Raw genomic sequence first — 13,031 nt, forward strand, 5'->3', positions numbered from 1 at the left:
GCTTCCTTTAAATATTAAGAGAAAATAACAGTACAATTGTGTGTTTGATCATTATTTATGCACTTTTTCATCTAATATCATACTATGAAACAACTTTAGACACTCAGTCTTGTCCTGTTTTTGGTGAACTTTCACCTCTAGTTCAAACACACTCAGCTGACTGCTCCATGCTTTTTTGGGTAACCATGACAACATTTCCATAGCGGACAAAAGGGAAGTGATGCTTCGAGGAAATGCATTGACACATTTACTGAGACGCACAGTGCGAGTCAGCTGAGCTTTAACTGAGCCGCTCCACAAATACTCAGAGACACAATAGAATTGATAAATCAGTCAATAATTCCCATTTTTTTTTAAGTTGATTTGAATCTATAACAAGCCCCAATCAATAAAAACGTAGCCGCTCAGAGGTCTGAGGAAGTGAAAGCAAAGAAAAAGGCTGAGGATGAGTCTGTGTCTGGCTTTATTTTTATTTCCCAGACTAAACGATTGACTAACATCGTCTGTTCAGTCAGAGAAGTGACGACCACATAAAAGCAGTCACTTTCCAAAAGCCTGAAGACGAGCGTTACAAACCTTTTCTGAGAGCTGGCAGCACAAAATCCAGTGTTCAAGAGGACAGAAGAACGGAAGAAACATCCTCTGATCGCTGGAGGAGCTGCCTACACCGTGTCTATAAAAAGCAGGAAGTCTCATGGCCTCTAAGTAGAAGCACAGAGTGCTGGATTTGGCAGCAGTTTCAGTTTTTTTTTGTTTTTTTGTTCTATGAATCTGTGATAACCATATTTATTTATTCATCTGAACAATATCCACTGTTATCCAGGAATGTTTATTATTTGCGCCATAGTATTTAGTCATCATAAAGATGTAAATCCTTGTTTTAATCAGAAATACAATGGGTTAAAACTGGGAAAAATGGTGGTGAAATGGGATTTAAAAAACCACAGAAATTGGTTAGAAGTTGGAAATTAGAGTGGACAAAAACAGACAGAAAAAGTGGTAAAAAGAGTTCAAAGTGTAAATATTGGAACAATTAGTTTAAACTGGTAAAAATTGGGCATGACAAATTGTGGAAGTGGTTAAATTGGCAAAAAATAATGATGAAATATGGTGAAAAGAGGATAAAAGTGAGAATAATGGGTCAACATATGTGACTTTATTTAAGAAAAGTGGTGTAAAGGGTTTATAAGTGCTGAAAAATTATTTAAATTGAAAAAATGTGCAGAGTACAAATACGGAGCAAGAATATGGCAAGAAAAAGAGATGAGAATAGGTTAAAATATGGCAAGTTTGGTGTAGTTGCAGAAAAAGGGTTAAAAAAAGCAAATTATTAAAAAAATATTCTTAGTTTCTCGAAGGCATCTGGCAATCCATGTGTTTGTGTATTTATTTACTAAATATAATTAATAACTAAAATATAAATTATAACTTTTCCTCTTGGGGAACTTTTGAAATGAAAGCTGATATGATATATTGACGAATCATTGCAAATACAACTGAAAGTACTTATGGTTATTTCTTTCAACTATGACAACTTTGTGAACCCAACTATAAGTACCGTATATAAGTTAACTATTAGAACGATCGCCACTAAATCAGGCTTTTGTGCCGTTTCTTCCCATAGGTCAGAATAATCCTTGTTCAACATGATTTTGTACATGTATCCACTCACATACCTTCAGTTCATTCCTTCTACAATCTGAAAATAAGACTGTTCAGCTAAAGTGGACCAGTGGTGGCTCACTAACAGGTTTAACCCCATGACTGGTGTTTCTTTAAGAGGCAGAAAATCACATTACAAATATACAGAGGCGTTACACAACCACCAGTTGCATAATGGCGTCAGCGTGAGCCGTGCTGTCCCGGGGTCAGAACGGCTGGAAATCCCTTTAACTGGAGATAAGTGTGTAGGAACCAACGTACACATCTCTGTTTCAATCAGGCCTGTGATTGGTGGGAAGGATGATTGGTGAGCATCTATGGGAAGTGGGTTTGGGATTGTAGTGGTTTGGGTGAGTAAGAATCTCAGCAGCGTTACATATGATTAAATGTAAGCTGCTGAAATCACTCCAGTGCATCTTCTCACTCCTGATTGGACAAAATGTTCAAGGCAATCTCCCACAGGACTCCATTTAGAAGATGGCAAACTTGTCTTTGTCATTCAGTAAAGTCAGCTTGATGTGTCATTCATTTCCCATTAGCATGTTACCATGGCAACGGCTGCCTACCAAATACACCCAGACCTCAAAATATATTCATACAGCATTTAACAAAAGATGAAAAGAAAAAAAAAAGTGCCTGATTGTTTCTTAGGAGGGAAGAAATGGAGATTACTTCTATTTTTCCTTGTATCTATCATAATTTTGACCCTAAAATTCTGGGGTCAGGACCCCATTTGGGGGTTCGCAAGACACTGGGAGGGGGTCGCCAGATTCCTTCAAGAAACTAAGAATATATTTTGAACATTTTGAGCCTATTTTTTGCTTATTTTTTACCTTTTTCTGCAACTACACCAAACTTGCCGTATTTTAACCTTATTTCATCACTTTTTTCTTGCCATATTTTTGCTCATTCATATGCATTTTTGCTACATTACTCCCATTTCTGACACTTCTCCATCAAATTTCAATGCCTTTTCTGCACATTTTTTTTCACTTTCAAGACATTTTCAGCACTTATGAACCTTTTCAACCACATGTCCCATTTGTTGACTCATTATTGTCTCTTTTACCCTCTTTTCACCATACTTCATGATTATTTTTCCCAATTTAACCACTGTCACGATTTGTCATGCCCATTATTTACAGGCTTAAACTAATAGTTCCTACTTTTTTAATTACATTATCCCAAACAGGCTGAAAGGGTTGGGACCCACTGGTCTAAGGTAGGGCTAGTCACTACTTTGTAGCTAGAGCTTCTTCATGTAATTGTATTTCTAAGAATATTGATCGCACCGGTGTATCGGTCGCTTTCCAAGAAGTTCATAATTTTTCTGGAAAAATCCAAAGATATGTCGCTCTGGACTATAAGACGCATGTCCGGATGCGAGGCTGGTTTAATTCGGTTTGGAGCAATCATGATTGACACCTTTTTCAGCCAATGGAAAGCCTTTAAAAATAATTTACCAGCCAGTATTAACTCATTCACTGCCAGCCATTTTCAGAACAGCTACCCCCCTCACTGCCAGCCATTTTAGAGCATTTTGACTGATTTTTAAAGTTCCACAGAATATTTTGTACTATGACCATCTAAAATTTGAGATTAGACTCTACTTTCATCAGAATTTGTTTTTTTTTGTTTCTAGCTTGTTTCGTTCCTCTGTAATCAGCAGTTGAATATAGGTAAGTTTCACACAAAATACCAGTTTGTGACAAAAAGCTGAGAAAAAAAGCTTTTTCTGAAAAAACCTGTCAGTGACTTTGAGGCAATTTTTATTTTTTGCGTTCGTGACAAAAAACAACACTGAGACCAGACACATGCTCTGCTCGAGTGTGCGCTGCTGTTAGCTTCACCGTCTTCTCTCGTTGCGCCATTTTCTCCCTGATCAACTCTTTCCTCTCCCTCTGACCTCTGCTCATCACAGGTGATCTCTCATCCAAAGGTGCACTGCTGTCACCTACATGGCACCAGTTGGTCACTACATCATAGTACAAGGCTGATATTCAAAGGACAATATCCTGTGTATCCTAGCAACCCCCATTGAAAAACACAACTGACGTACAAATGCGTCAGTGGCAGCGAGCGATTGGATTTGAAATGACGCAAATATGCCTCAATGGCAGTGAAACGGACACACAAATACCTGCGAAAGTACATTGTTTTGAATGATTAAGAGATTAAATAAAAAGAGTTAATAGCTTTTACTAGTTTTACCAGTAAGTACTTATGCATCTCTGAGGATTATTGATATTTCACTTGTAGACGCAGATAAACCATGTCTTGTCCCAAACGTCTGCGATAGTCTGAACCGATGAAAGAGTGGAGTCAAAAATAGTGGGCACTGATGTGTTGGAGTGGTTGGGGGAGGGGTCACATGAGGTCTCACGCCCCAGCTGGCTCACTGCTGTGAGTTATGTAAGCCTCTGACTGACAGACGGACAGACAAACAAGGTGCTGATACTCATACGTACTCATACATGCATGAAACACACGCTCTGCTTCCTACAACATGACATCAGGGCTCTTCATAGACATCATGTGAATGGGTCAGATTACACAACAGCAGGTAACACTGAGCCATCAGTCAATCAGTCAGGGCACGCACACGCACGCACACACACGCGAAAATACGGAATTCACCTCCTGAAACAGAAATACCCCAGAATATTCCTCACCTTTATGTTTTAGGACAATATCATAAAATTCCACAATATTTCTTCCAACCAAACAGGTAGCTAAATATCAAGCAAAATGTTTGCATGTGCTCTTTTGAAACATTAAAATCAATAACAACAGTAAACTAAATTAATACCATTAGGTATCTTTCATAGATATATATATACAGATGTATTACACAAGCCTACTAACTAGCATTGTTTTGTATAAAATCTACCTTATAACATTTAAAGATGTAACCTCTCAACGTACGCACATTCAAACAAACGTCTCTGAGTGTTTAACGCACACTCAAGGCCCGGGGGTCAATTGGAGCATCCAATCCGGTCCGCAGGAGAAAGTAAAAATGACAAAAAACATGAATTATTGTGTGAATGAAACTCAACAATATTTGTAGAGGCTCACAGTTTTGCCAGTGTTTATATCACACATTTTTAATGCTGAACTGTTGAAGAAAAAGAAAAAAAATCTAAATTCTTATAAAATCTTTAAATTTTCCTCAATTTATTACAAAACATTTTCCTTAAATAAATAAACATTTGTCACAAACTCAAGGAAATTTAAAGTGAAGATCCAGTTGGGACTGACATCTGTCACTTATTGCATAGATATTGTCGGTTTCTTCGCAAATTTAAACGAAGTCATCACAATGTGCTTTACAAAATATAAAAATCATAGTAAGAAAGAAAAAACCCAACAAGCTCCACATGAACAAGCATTTAGCGACAATCGGAAGAAAAAACTCCCTTTTAACAAGAAGAAATCTCCAGTAGAACCAGGTTTAGAGGTGGCAGCCATCTGCTGTGACTGGTTGGGGTTAGTGGACAGAAGGACCAACAGAACAGGATGGAGAGATAGAACATCAGAGTGTCCAAGACTAGTCGAACCGCGAGTAGTACACGTAGAATTGTAAACTAGGGAACAATAACGTTGAAACTACTCGTTTTCGTGCATAAAATCTGTGGCCCACTTGAGACCAAACTGCTCCGTATTTGGCCCCTCAACTAAAATGAGTTGTGACGCCCCTGGTCTAACGTCTCAGCAAAAAACCTAAAAAAAAAATTGAATAAAAAATGGCACCAAAATCACTGAAGTTCAGAGACTTCTGAACCAGAACCACTGCTGAACCAAGAGGAACCAGAAGGGGGTGGGGTGGGGGTAGGGGGATCAGTTCTAACCTTGTCGGTTGATCTCGTTTTGCAGCAGCTGTTCCATGGCTTCTTCTTCAGCGATGTCCAGAGGTGTCTCACCTTCACTGTTCACCACTCCTACACTGGCCCCTTGGCCAATCAGATACCTGACAAACAAACACACACACACACGTTTATACACAATCAGCTTTGGAGATTTTTAAGAGGAGGCGTTTTATCGCAGAAAGAAACACGCTTAAATCAAAAATCTTGTGCTTGAAACGTAATCTCTGGTGATTTACGTAAGATCACGATGCCTCCGAAGAACTAACAGCTTTCGCCTCCATTGCCCCAGGACTTTGCTGAAAACCATGGGAGACGGAGCTTTTCAGGCTCTGGAACACCCTGTCTGACCACCTCAGGGCTCCACAGTCTCTAGATTGTTTTAAAGGGGACATATCATGCTAAATTTAGCCCTTAAATGCATTTTGATGTATATTTAGAGTGCGTAGAAGTACATAAAAAATCAAATTAGTCTCTTCAGGTGCTACGTAGATATCTTTATATTCTGTTTTGCTCATATTTTTCAATCTGTTTTGATTTTTCTATTCTCTATTACGTTTTTTGAACTATTACATCACAGTATTTGCAGCAGAACTGCCAAATTAGTTCATCAACTCCAGGTCCAACACTTCGAGAAATCCGCCATTTTTATTTCTCGCTTTTATTTTGTAGTCCAAGCTCAAGGATGCCGAAGTTACGAGAAAATAAGTCAAAATGTTGGGTTGTTGGATGTAGTAACCCACACGCTTCATTACACCGTCTCCCAGCATCAGAACCTTTTCAAAGTGCCTGGTTGAGTTTTATTTTTCACAGAAATGTACCCACATCTGTGGGTAAGGTCATTTTTGTGTGTGCGAAGCACTTCAATGATGACTGCTTCATCAACCTCCACCAGTATAAAGAAGGATTTACAGAAAGACTGTCTGATTGATGGTTCAATTCCTTCTATCTTTGGAGACGACGAACAGAGCACTTCGGTAAGCTGTAAATAACGCTAAAAAGTGTGATGATAAGACGTCCCTGTCATTGTTTTGTTAGCATTAGCAGTTGCACCGTCTTCAGACTTCATATGTTAGCGCTGTGTGCTCGTTTTAGATCCTTGATGATATGGCCTACGTGATTTAATTTAAGTCTAAAGTTTTCATTAGTCATTTCATTTTGCTGTTTTTGTCTTTGAAAAGACTGTATTAAAATGCATTTCGTGACGTCAGCTCGGCGCTAGCGTTAGCTTGGCGCTAGCGTTAGCTCGGTGCTTGTGTTAGCTCACTTGTTAGGGTTCTGCAGGTTCATCATCATTTTCATCTCGCTCCGCTGGGTCAGACTCTGGCTGGAACATGTAAGGCTGGATGGACAAGTCTAACGTTGTTGACATTGTGTAAATAACCTCTGAATAAAAAGTTTATGCGCCGCTACATAGCCGTATCTCTTCTATCAAACTACAAAAATGGCCGAGCAGGGTGGAGTTGAACCGAGTGTCACCTGAAGAGGGGGCGGGGTATGGAGTGTCTCATTTGCATTTAAAGAGACGAGTTGCTCTCAGAAGCACATCAGAAAAGGGGTAGAAAAGGGGTGGAGCTATAATAATGAGGAATTCAGACCCAAGCATTGCAGTTCCGCTTTATATAGACCACAACTGTATGATTTATATGTAAAAAGGAAGGATTTAAAACCATGATATGTCCCCTTTAAGAAACATTTGAAAACTAATTTATTTAAGCAAACTTTTTGGCCTTTTTATTCTATATTGATTGTTCTTTGTTTGATTTTATATTACTGTTCTCACTCCCTGTAGCACTCTGAGATTTATGTACAAATGTAAAGTGCGTTACAAATGAAATGCATTATTATTATTATTTCAGCATGTGCTTTTGTCCCACTGCTGCAGGATTCCTCATGTGGATGTTGTTGGGTTCTTTCTTTCTCACTATGAATTGTATATTGTTAAGCACTTTGAGATGACTGTGTTGTATTCTGAGCTATATAAATAAAGTTAAATTGAAAATGATATTACATATATACGAGTTAAAATTTAAGACTTTTGAAACATTGATTTAAGACATTTTAATGACAATTAAGGCCTTATTTTTACATTCATGAATTTAATGCCTTTTTTAATAGTTTTTAAGGATCTGCGGGAACTCTGAACCGTAGCATAAAAATATTAATTTAATGACAATAGTTAACTTAATTAACCCTACTAAACAGGGAGTTTAATAACCTGTAACACCATCTGATTAGAACAACAACAAAATTGAAACGAAATGGAAATAATAAACTGACGTAGAAATGGCACCGAAATCAGTGAAGTTTTCAAACGGAAAATCTGAATTAAGTACACAAAACAAACAGAGCTGTGCTGCTAAATTACATGTATGATCTTTTTTTTTGGAATTTATCTTTGGTCATTCTGAGCAGATTATGATGTGTTAAAAGAACCAATAAAATTAAAAATAAAACATTTTTTAAATATATGAACAAAGAACAAAAAAAAATGGACAGGGGGGAATTAATAAAATAAAAGAAAAAAAAAATACTGTACCAATACCTTAAGTTACTGTTTAAAAGAGTAAATAAAATAAAACATAACAAAAGTTAACAATAAAAGAGAAAAATATTTTTAAATTAAAGGTATAAAAGAGTACTAATGATAGTTAAGAGGGATGTTAAAATTCTAACTAAAATAAACGTTTTTCTATATTAGTGGGGGGAGAAAAATCTAATAAATTGCAGTAACTAGATTAAAAAACGTTCAAAAATGCTAACAAATATAGATAACATAAAAAGGTAAATACATATATAAAGACAGTGAAACAAGAATACAATAAAAATAGTTAATTATTTACAATGAGATGAATAAAAATATAGAATTCCAGGATTCTCACCAGGATTATTTCACAGCATAGGGGGTCAAAATAAGTGAAGTAAAGCTAAAGTTGTTTTTTAATCTTTGTTACGGCCTTACTTACAAGTCGACGCATTGACGGATAGTCAGCTAGGGCTGTGATTGGTCAGCTCCAAACCTCAGCCCCGGTCACTGCCTTTTCCAGTCACACCGCCATGTTTCAACTTTTAGCGTAGCGATACGAGAGTTGTTTCTACAGTGGATTGAGTCACAGAGAAAACCCAGACGGACTATAAAAGTACCAGAGTTTTATTATTTCCTTTCATGGCTGCAGCACGTGAAGCACCGCCAAACGGAGTCAATCACAGATAAAAGGTGTGTGTTTCCTGTTATAATCACTACAACTGCTTCGTCTCTGTACCTACAGTGTGTGTGTGTGTGTGTGTGTTTCATTAACAGTATACAATGACCAACGTGCTGTGGAGGCTGATAGAGGAGCAGACAAGACGTTATGTTTAAAGCAATCTTTACAGCGCTATCCCGCTCCAACTCACTTTTTCATGGTTACCTCGCTGCTCTCGCTCCACTCTACTCCCCTCACCTCATAGCGAAGCGTTCCCTCCCGGCGGGAGGTGCAGAGTGTTTACAACAGTGACATAACCAAAAGGGACCTTTAGGGGGAGCACTAAGCGCAAGTTACTTAGTTCTGCTTTAAATAGATGGTGCGGCTGATGAATGTGTTTCTCGATTATGAAGATTAAAAAGAGGATTAAAACAACTTGTGCACACCTGGAAGTGCCTTTAGTGTCAAAGTGTGCAACAATTATTACCGATTAAAGAAATGAAGAAAAAAAAAAACAGAAAATCCCCCATACGTTGTTGTTGCTCCGTAGGGGAAACAAATGACAACATCGGGGGTCCCTAAGCTCAACAGCGCTGGACAGAACCCTGCATTCTGTATCTAATCTTCAACAGACGGATCAGATTGTTCAATTGTTATTATCAAGGATAAATGATGACACAATGACATGAAAGAGAAGGCGTGGCTTGACTCACTCTGCGATGTCCAGGTATCCACAGGAGGAGGCAGCGTGCAGGGGGATCCAGCCCTCGTTGTCAGGCTGGTTGATGCAGGCTCCATGCTCCACCAGGAACGTCACCATGTCCACGTTATCGTCTATACACGCCTGAAAAACACAGAGACGTTCAATCAGCTAAATCATCAATTAGTGTAGTTATTATTAAATATTTAATTATTTCATATATTCTTTTAATATACTAAACCATGTATTTAGTTGAAAAATACAAGTAAAACCCATCATAACACTAAGCATCAGTTCTGCCACACACCTGAACTAATGCCACACACACAAACTAATGTTGAATTTAATCCAGACATGAGGAACCTTAACCACAGCGGAGTCACAAACATTGGACTACATCCCACTACATTTTGTTTTCTCTGTATTTTTCTTTTTTAAAAAATCATTAGGGATGTCACGACAACTTTTTCACTTCCGATACGATACCGATATCACAGCCTTAATTATTGGCCGATACCGATCCGATATGATAACAGCATGAATCCTACATACTTTTATTACTTATTTTGTAGTGTTGAATGTTAGAAAAGGCTTGATTATTAAAAAAAACAGACCCATTAATTATAAACCAATGCACGGTGGCTTAGTGGTTAGCACGTCCGCCTCACAGCAAGAAGGTCCTGGGTTCAAGCCCTGGGGCGGACACTTGGGTCCTTTCTGTGTGGAGTTTGCATGTTCTCCCTGTGCTGCGTGGGTTTCCTCCGGGTACTCCGGCTTCCAAAAACATGACTGTAAGGTTGATTGGAGTCTCTAAATTGCCCATAGGCGTGAATGAGTGAGTGATTGTCTGTCTGTGTTGCCCTGTGATGGACTGGCGCCCTGTCCAGGGTGTACCCCCGCCCAGCGCCCTATGAGAGCCGGAAATTGGCACCGGCAGACCCCCGCGACCCTGATAAATGGGAATAAGCGGGTATGAAGATGGATGGATGAAGGGATGGATTACATATAGTTAACCTCTTAGAATAACAATATTTTATAATTGAATAAAATAAATTAAAAAAAATAAAATAGAAGATATTGAAAAAATAAATTATATGGGAGATTTTAGATGCAGTCCGATAAAATCCGATATTCGTTTGCTGGCTGATATCGGACCGATATCAATATCGGATCGGGACACCCCTAAAAATCATTCTGTTTTTTTTTTTTTAGTAATTGTGTGCTTTTGTTGTCATTTTGTGCATGTATCACGTCATGAGAATCCTTGCTCGTTGTGGACTGTGAAATTCTCTGCCACTGGTTCTACGCTGAACTAACTCTATTGACTTTGTTAAAACGCAGCTAAAGACACTTTTATACAGACAAGCTGTTAATTAACCACTTTTATCAACCTGGTGTTTACATTGTATTTTTTATTTATTTTTTGCTTTATTTTGAAGGACTGTCTTGCATTGTATCTTTTGTAAATCACTGTTTATTCTGTTTTGTGAAGCATTGTGTTTTTACTGTACAGCACTTTGTGATTTCTATGTGAAAGGCGCTTTATAAATAAAATGTACTTAACATATACAATAAACAAAAAGTGCTGTTCTAACTTATATGATATATACATTTTATTATAGATATTAAGCGTAATGTGCAGCTCAAGTACCATAGAGCTTTTAAAATATCAGTTCATCCAATAAAATGTCCTTCCAGAGCATTTTGTGTAATTTACAATTTAAATAAACGTTTATTGGAAATGTACGTATAAAATGTCGATTACTGTCAGAATGATTATTTCTCCCAACCTTAATTTCTGTTATTATTTTGTGTATTTTTCTGTCATTTGTAGTATATCTTTGTCATTTTGGAGGTCATATGATGTATTTGTTGTTTTTCTGTCATTTTGTGTATTTTCCATCATTTTGTGCATTTGTTATTTTTTGTGTGTTATTGTCATTTTGTGCATTTCTGAGGTCATATGGTGTAATTGTTATAGCTGGTGTATTTTTCAGTCAATCTGTGTAATTTAATTTTGTGTATTCGTTATTGTGCACAGTTCTCTGTCATTCTGTGAATCTTTGAAGTAAATCTGTGCATTTATTTTGTTTTGGAGGCTAAACACAACAAGGCTGAGGAGCATACATGTGTACCACAGGTCACCAGTTGCGCACAACGTCTAACAATAAAATGCCAATATTTTATAAACCCTTCACATCATGTTCACTGTTCTCCAACAGATCTTGATTTTGTTGTTTTTCTTCTGCTGCGTCCCGTCATCCTCACTAACATCACCTCTATATAATATAATACAGTCTGTGTGGTTAATAAATGAGTTTATTTGATTAAAACAGTTCCAGTTTCATGTTGTGGTTAAAGGCGTGTGCAGAGGAGACGATACGAGGTGCTCGGCATTCACAGCTCGTGTTGAGCGTGTCATTGTGGCTCTTAGCAGCGTTCCCTGAGTGTCCGGGGGGGTGGGGGGGGGTAATTCCTAAAATACCTCCACATATCCAGGCTGCCTGAAATGCCACTGGGCATAACGCTGGGTTACAGTGCTGTGAAGCTATTCCTGTTACACATAAACTTCTGACCCCGTGTCACCTTGATTACTACATCAAATTACAAAACAAAAAAAGAACGAGCAATTTTATAAAATTTTTAAAAAATTATTGCACGAGCAAATGGAACAATTTTTAATTTTTTTTAAATCCATGAATATCTCAACAGCAGAAGTTCTGCCATGTTAACTGCATCCAAGATAATAACAGGAAAGTTATTCCTGCATTAAAAAAACAAAACAAATCTTTGGTAAATTTCCACAGGGACTGAAGCTCTGAAATTCTGGAAATATTCAATATAAAAAATATAAACTGTTCATGGGAGATATTCATTGGAATTACCTGGAAATTTGGACAAAATTTAAACAAGAAGACAGTCATCAACATCCCCAGCCAAAAAAAGGAACAAGGGCAATAACTCCAAAAACAATAATTGCGCACTTCTCATTTTCGAACTCTATCAAGGTATTGATACCCTGAAGCCACACACTGAATTTGATTATCCTATCTTAAACAATTTCTGAGAAAAGCTATCCCCTTTAACTCGGACGGACACACGGAGCCCAAACCTACATCCCCCTCCCATACTTTGTGGCAGGGATATAAAAAAAATACCACTATACAAAAAGTCAGCTAGCTTCATGCTAAAGTCTATGGGAAAACTTATGTATATGCTCATGCTGGCATTTACCGCGATGGGCAGCGATTTATATGACACACCGTTTATGCTTAACTTTCACAAACACAGTCTTAGGAGTGTTATCAAACAGTACTATTAAACATCAGTGTTTGGAATAACGGCGTTTAAAGTAACGGCGTTAGGTAACGGCGTTTGTTTTTCAGTAACGGGGTAATCTAACTAATTACTTTTTAAGCCGTTACCGTTACTGAACGTTAAATGCCGTGCGTTACATGTATTGATTAAATAAAATGTTATCCGAAAGCATCCCCGGCTTCTGACTCGACTGTTGTGAGGAGGTGGGTTAAAAACAAGGTGAGCGATTATGATTGGCTTAGGCTGCGTCATGTTTCATGGTAGCCAATCAGAGCCAGTGTTTTTACACATGTGCCAGCA

The 13,031-nt window shown here is 37.8% G+C and overlaps 1 protein-coding gene across 1 annotated transcript in view; it reads right to left on the minus strand.

Moving 5' to 3' along the window:
- The window catches only part of ppp1r12a (protein phosphatase 1, regulatory subunit 12A), a 73,567-nt gene that overhangs the window by 27,338 nt on the left and 33,198 nt on the right, over positions 1-13,031 (minus strand). Inside the window, 2 exon segments of the mRNA XM_028449399.1 lie at positions 5,514-5,632; positions 9,427-9,557. Of these exon segments, the coding sequence (XP_028305200.1) occupies positions 5,514-5,632; positions 9,427-9,557 (250 nt within the window).

The sequence above is a fragment of the Gouania willdenowi genome, chromosome 6 (assembly GCF_900634775.1).
Source record: "Gouania willdenowi chromosome 6, fGouWil2.1, whole genome shotgun sequence".
Lineage (NCBI taxonomy): Eukaryota > Metazoa > Chordata > Actinopteri > Blenniiformes > Gobiesocidae > Gouania > Gouania willdenowi.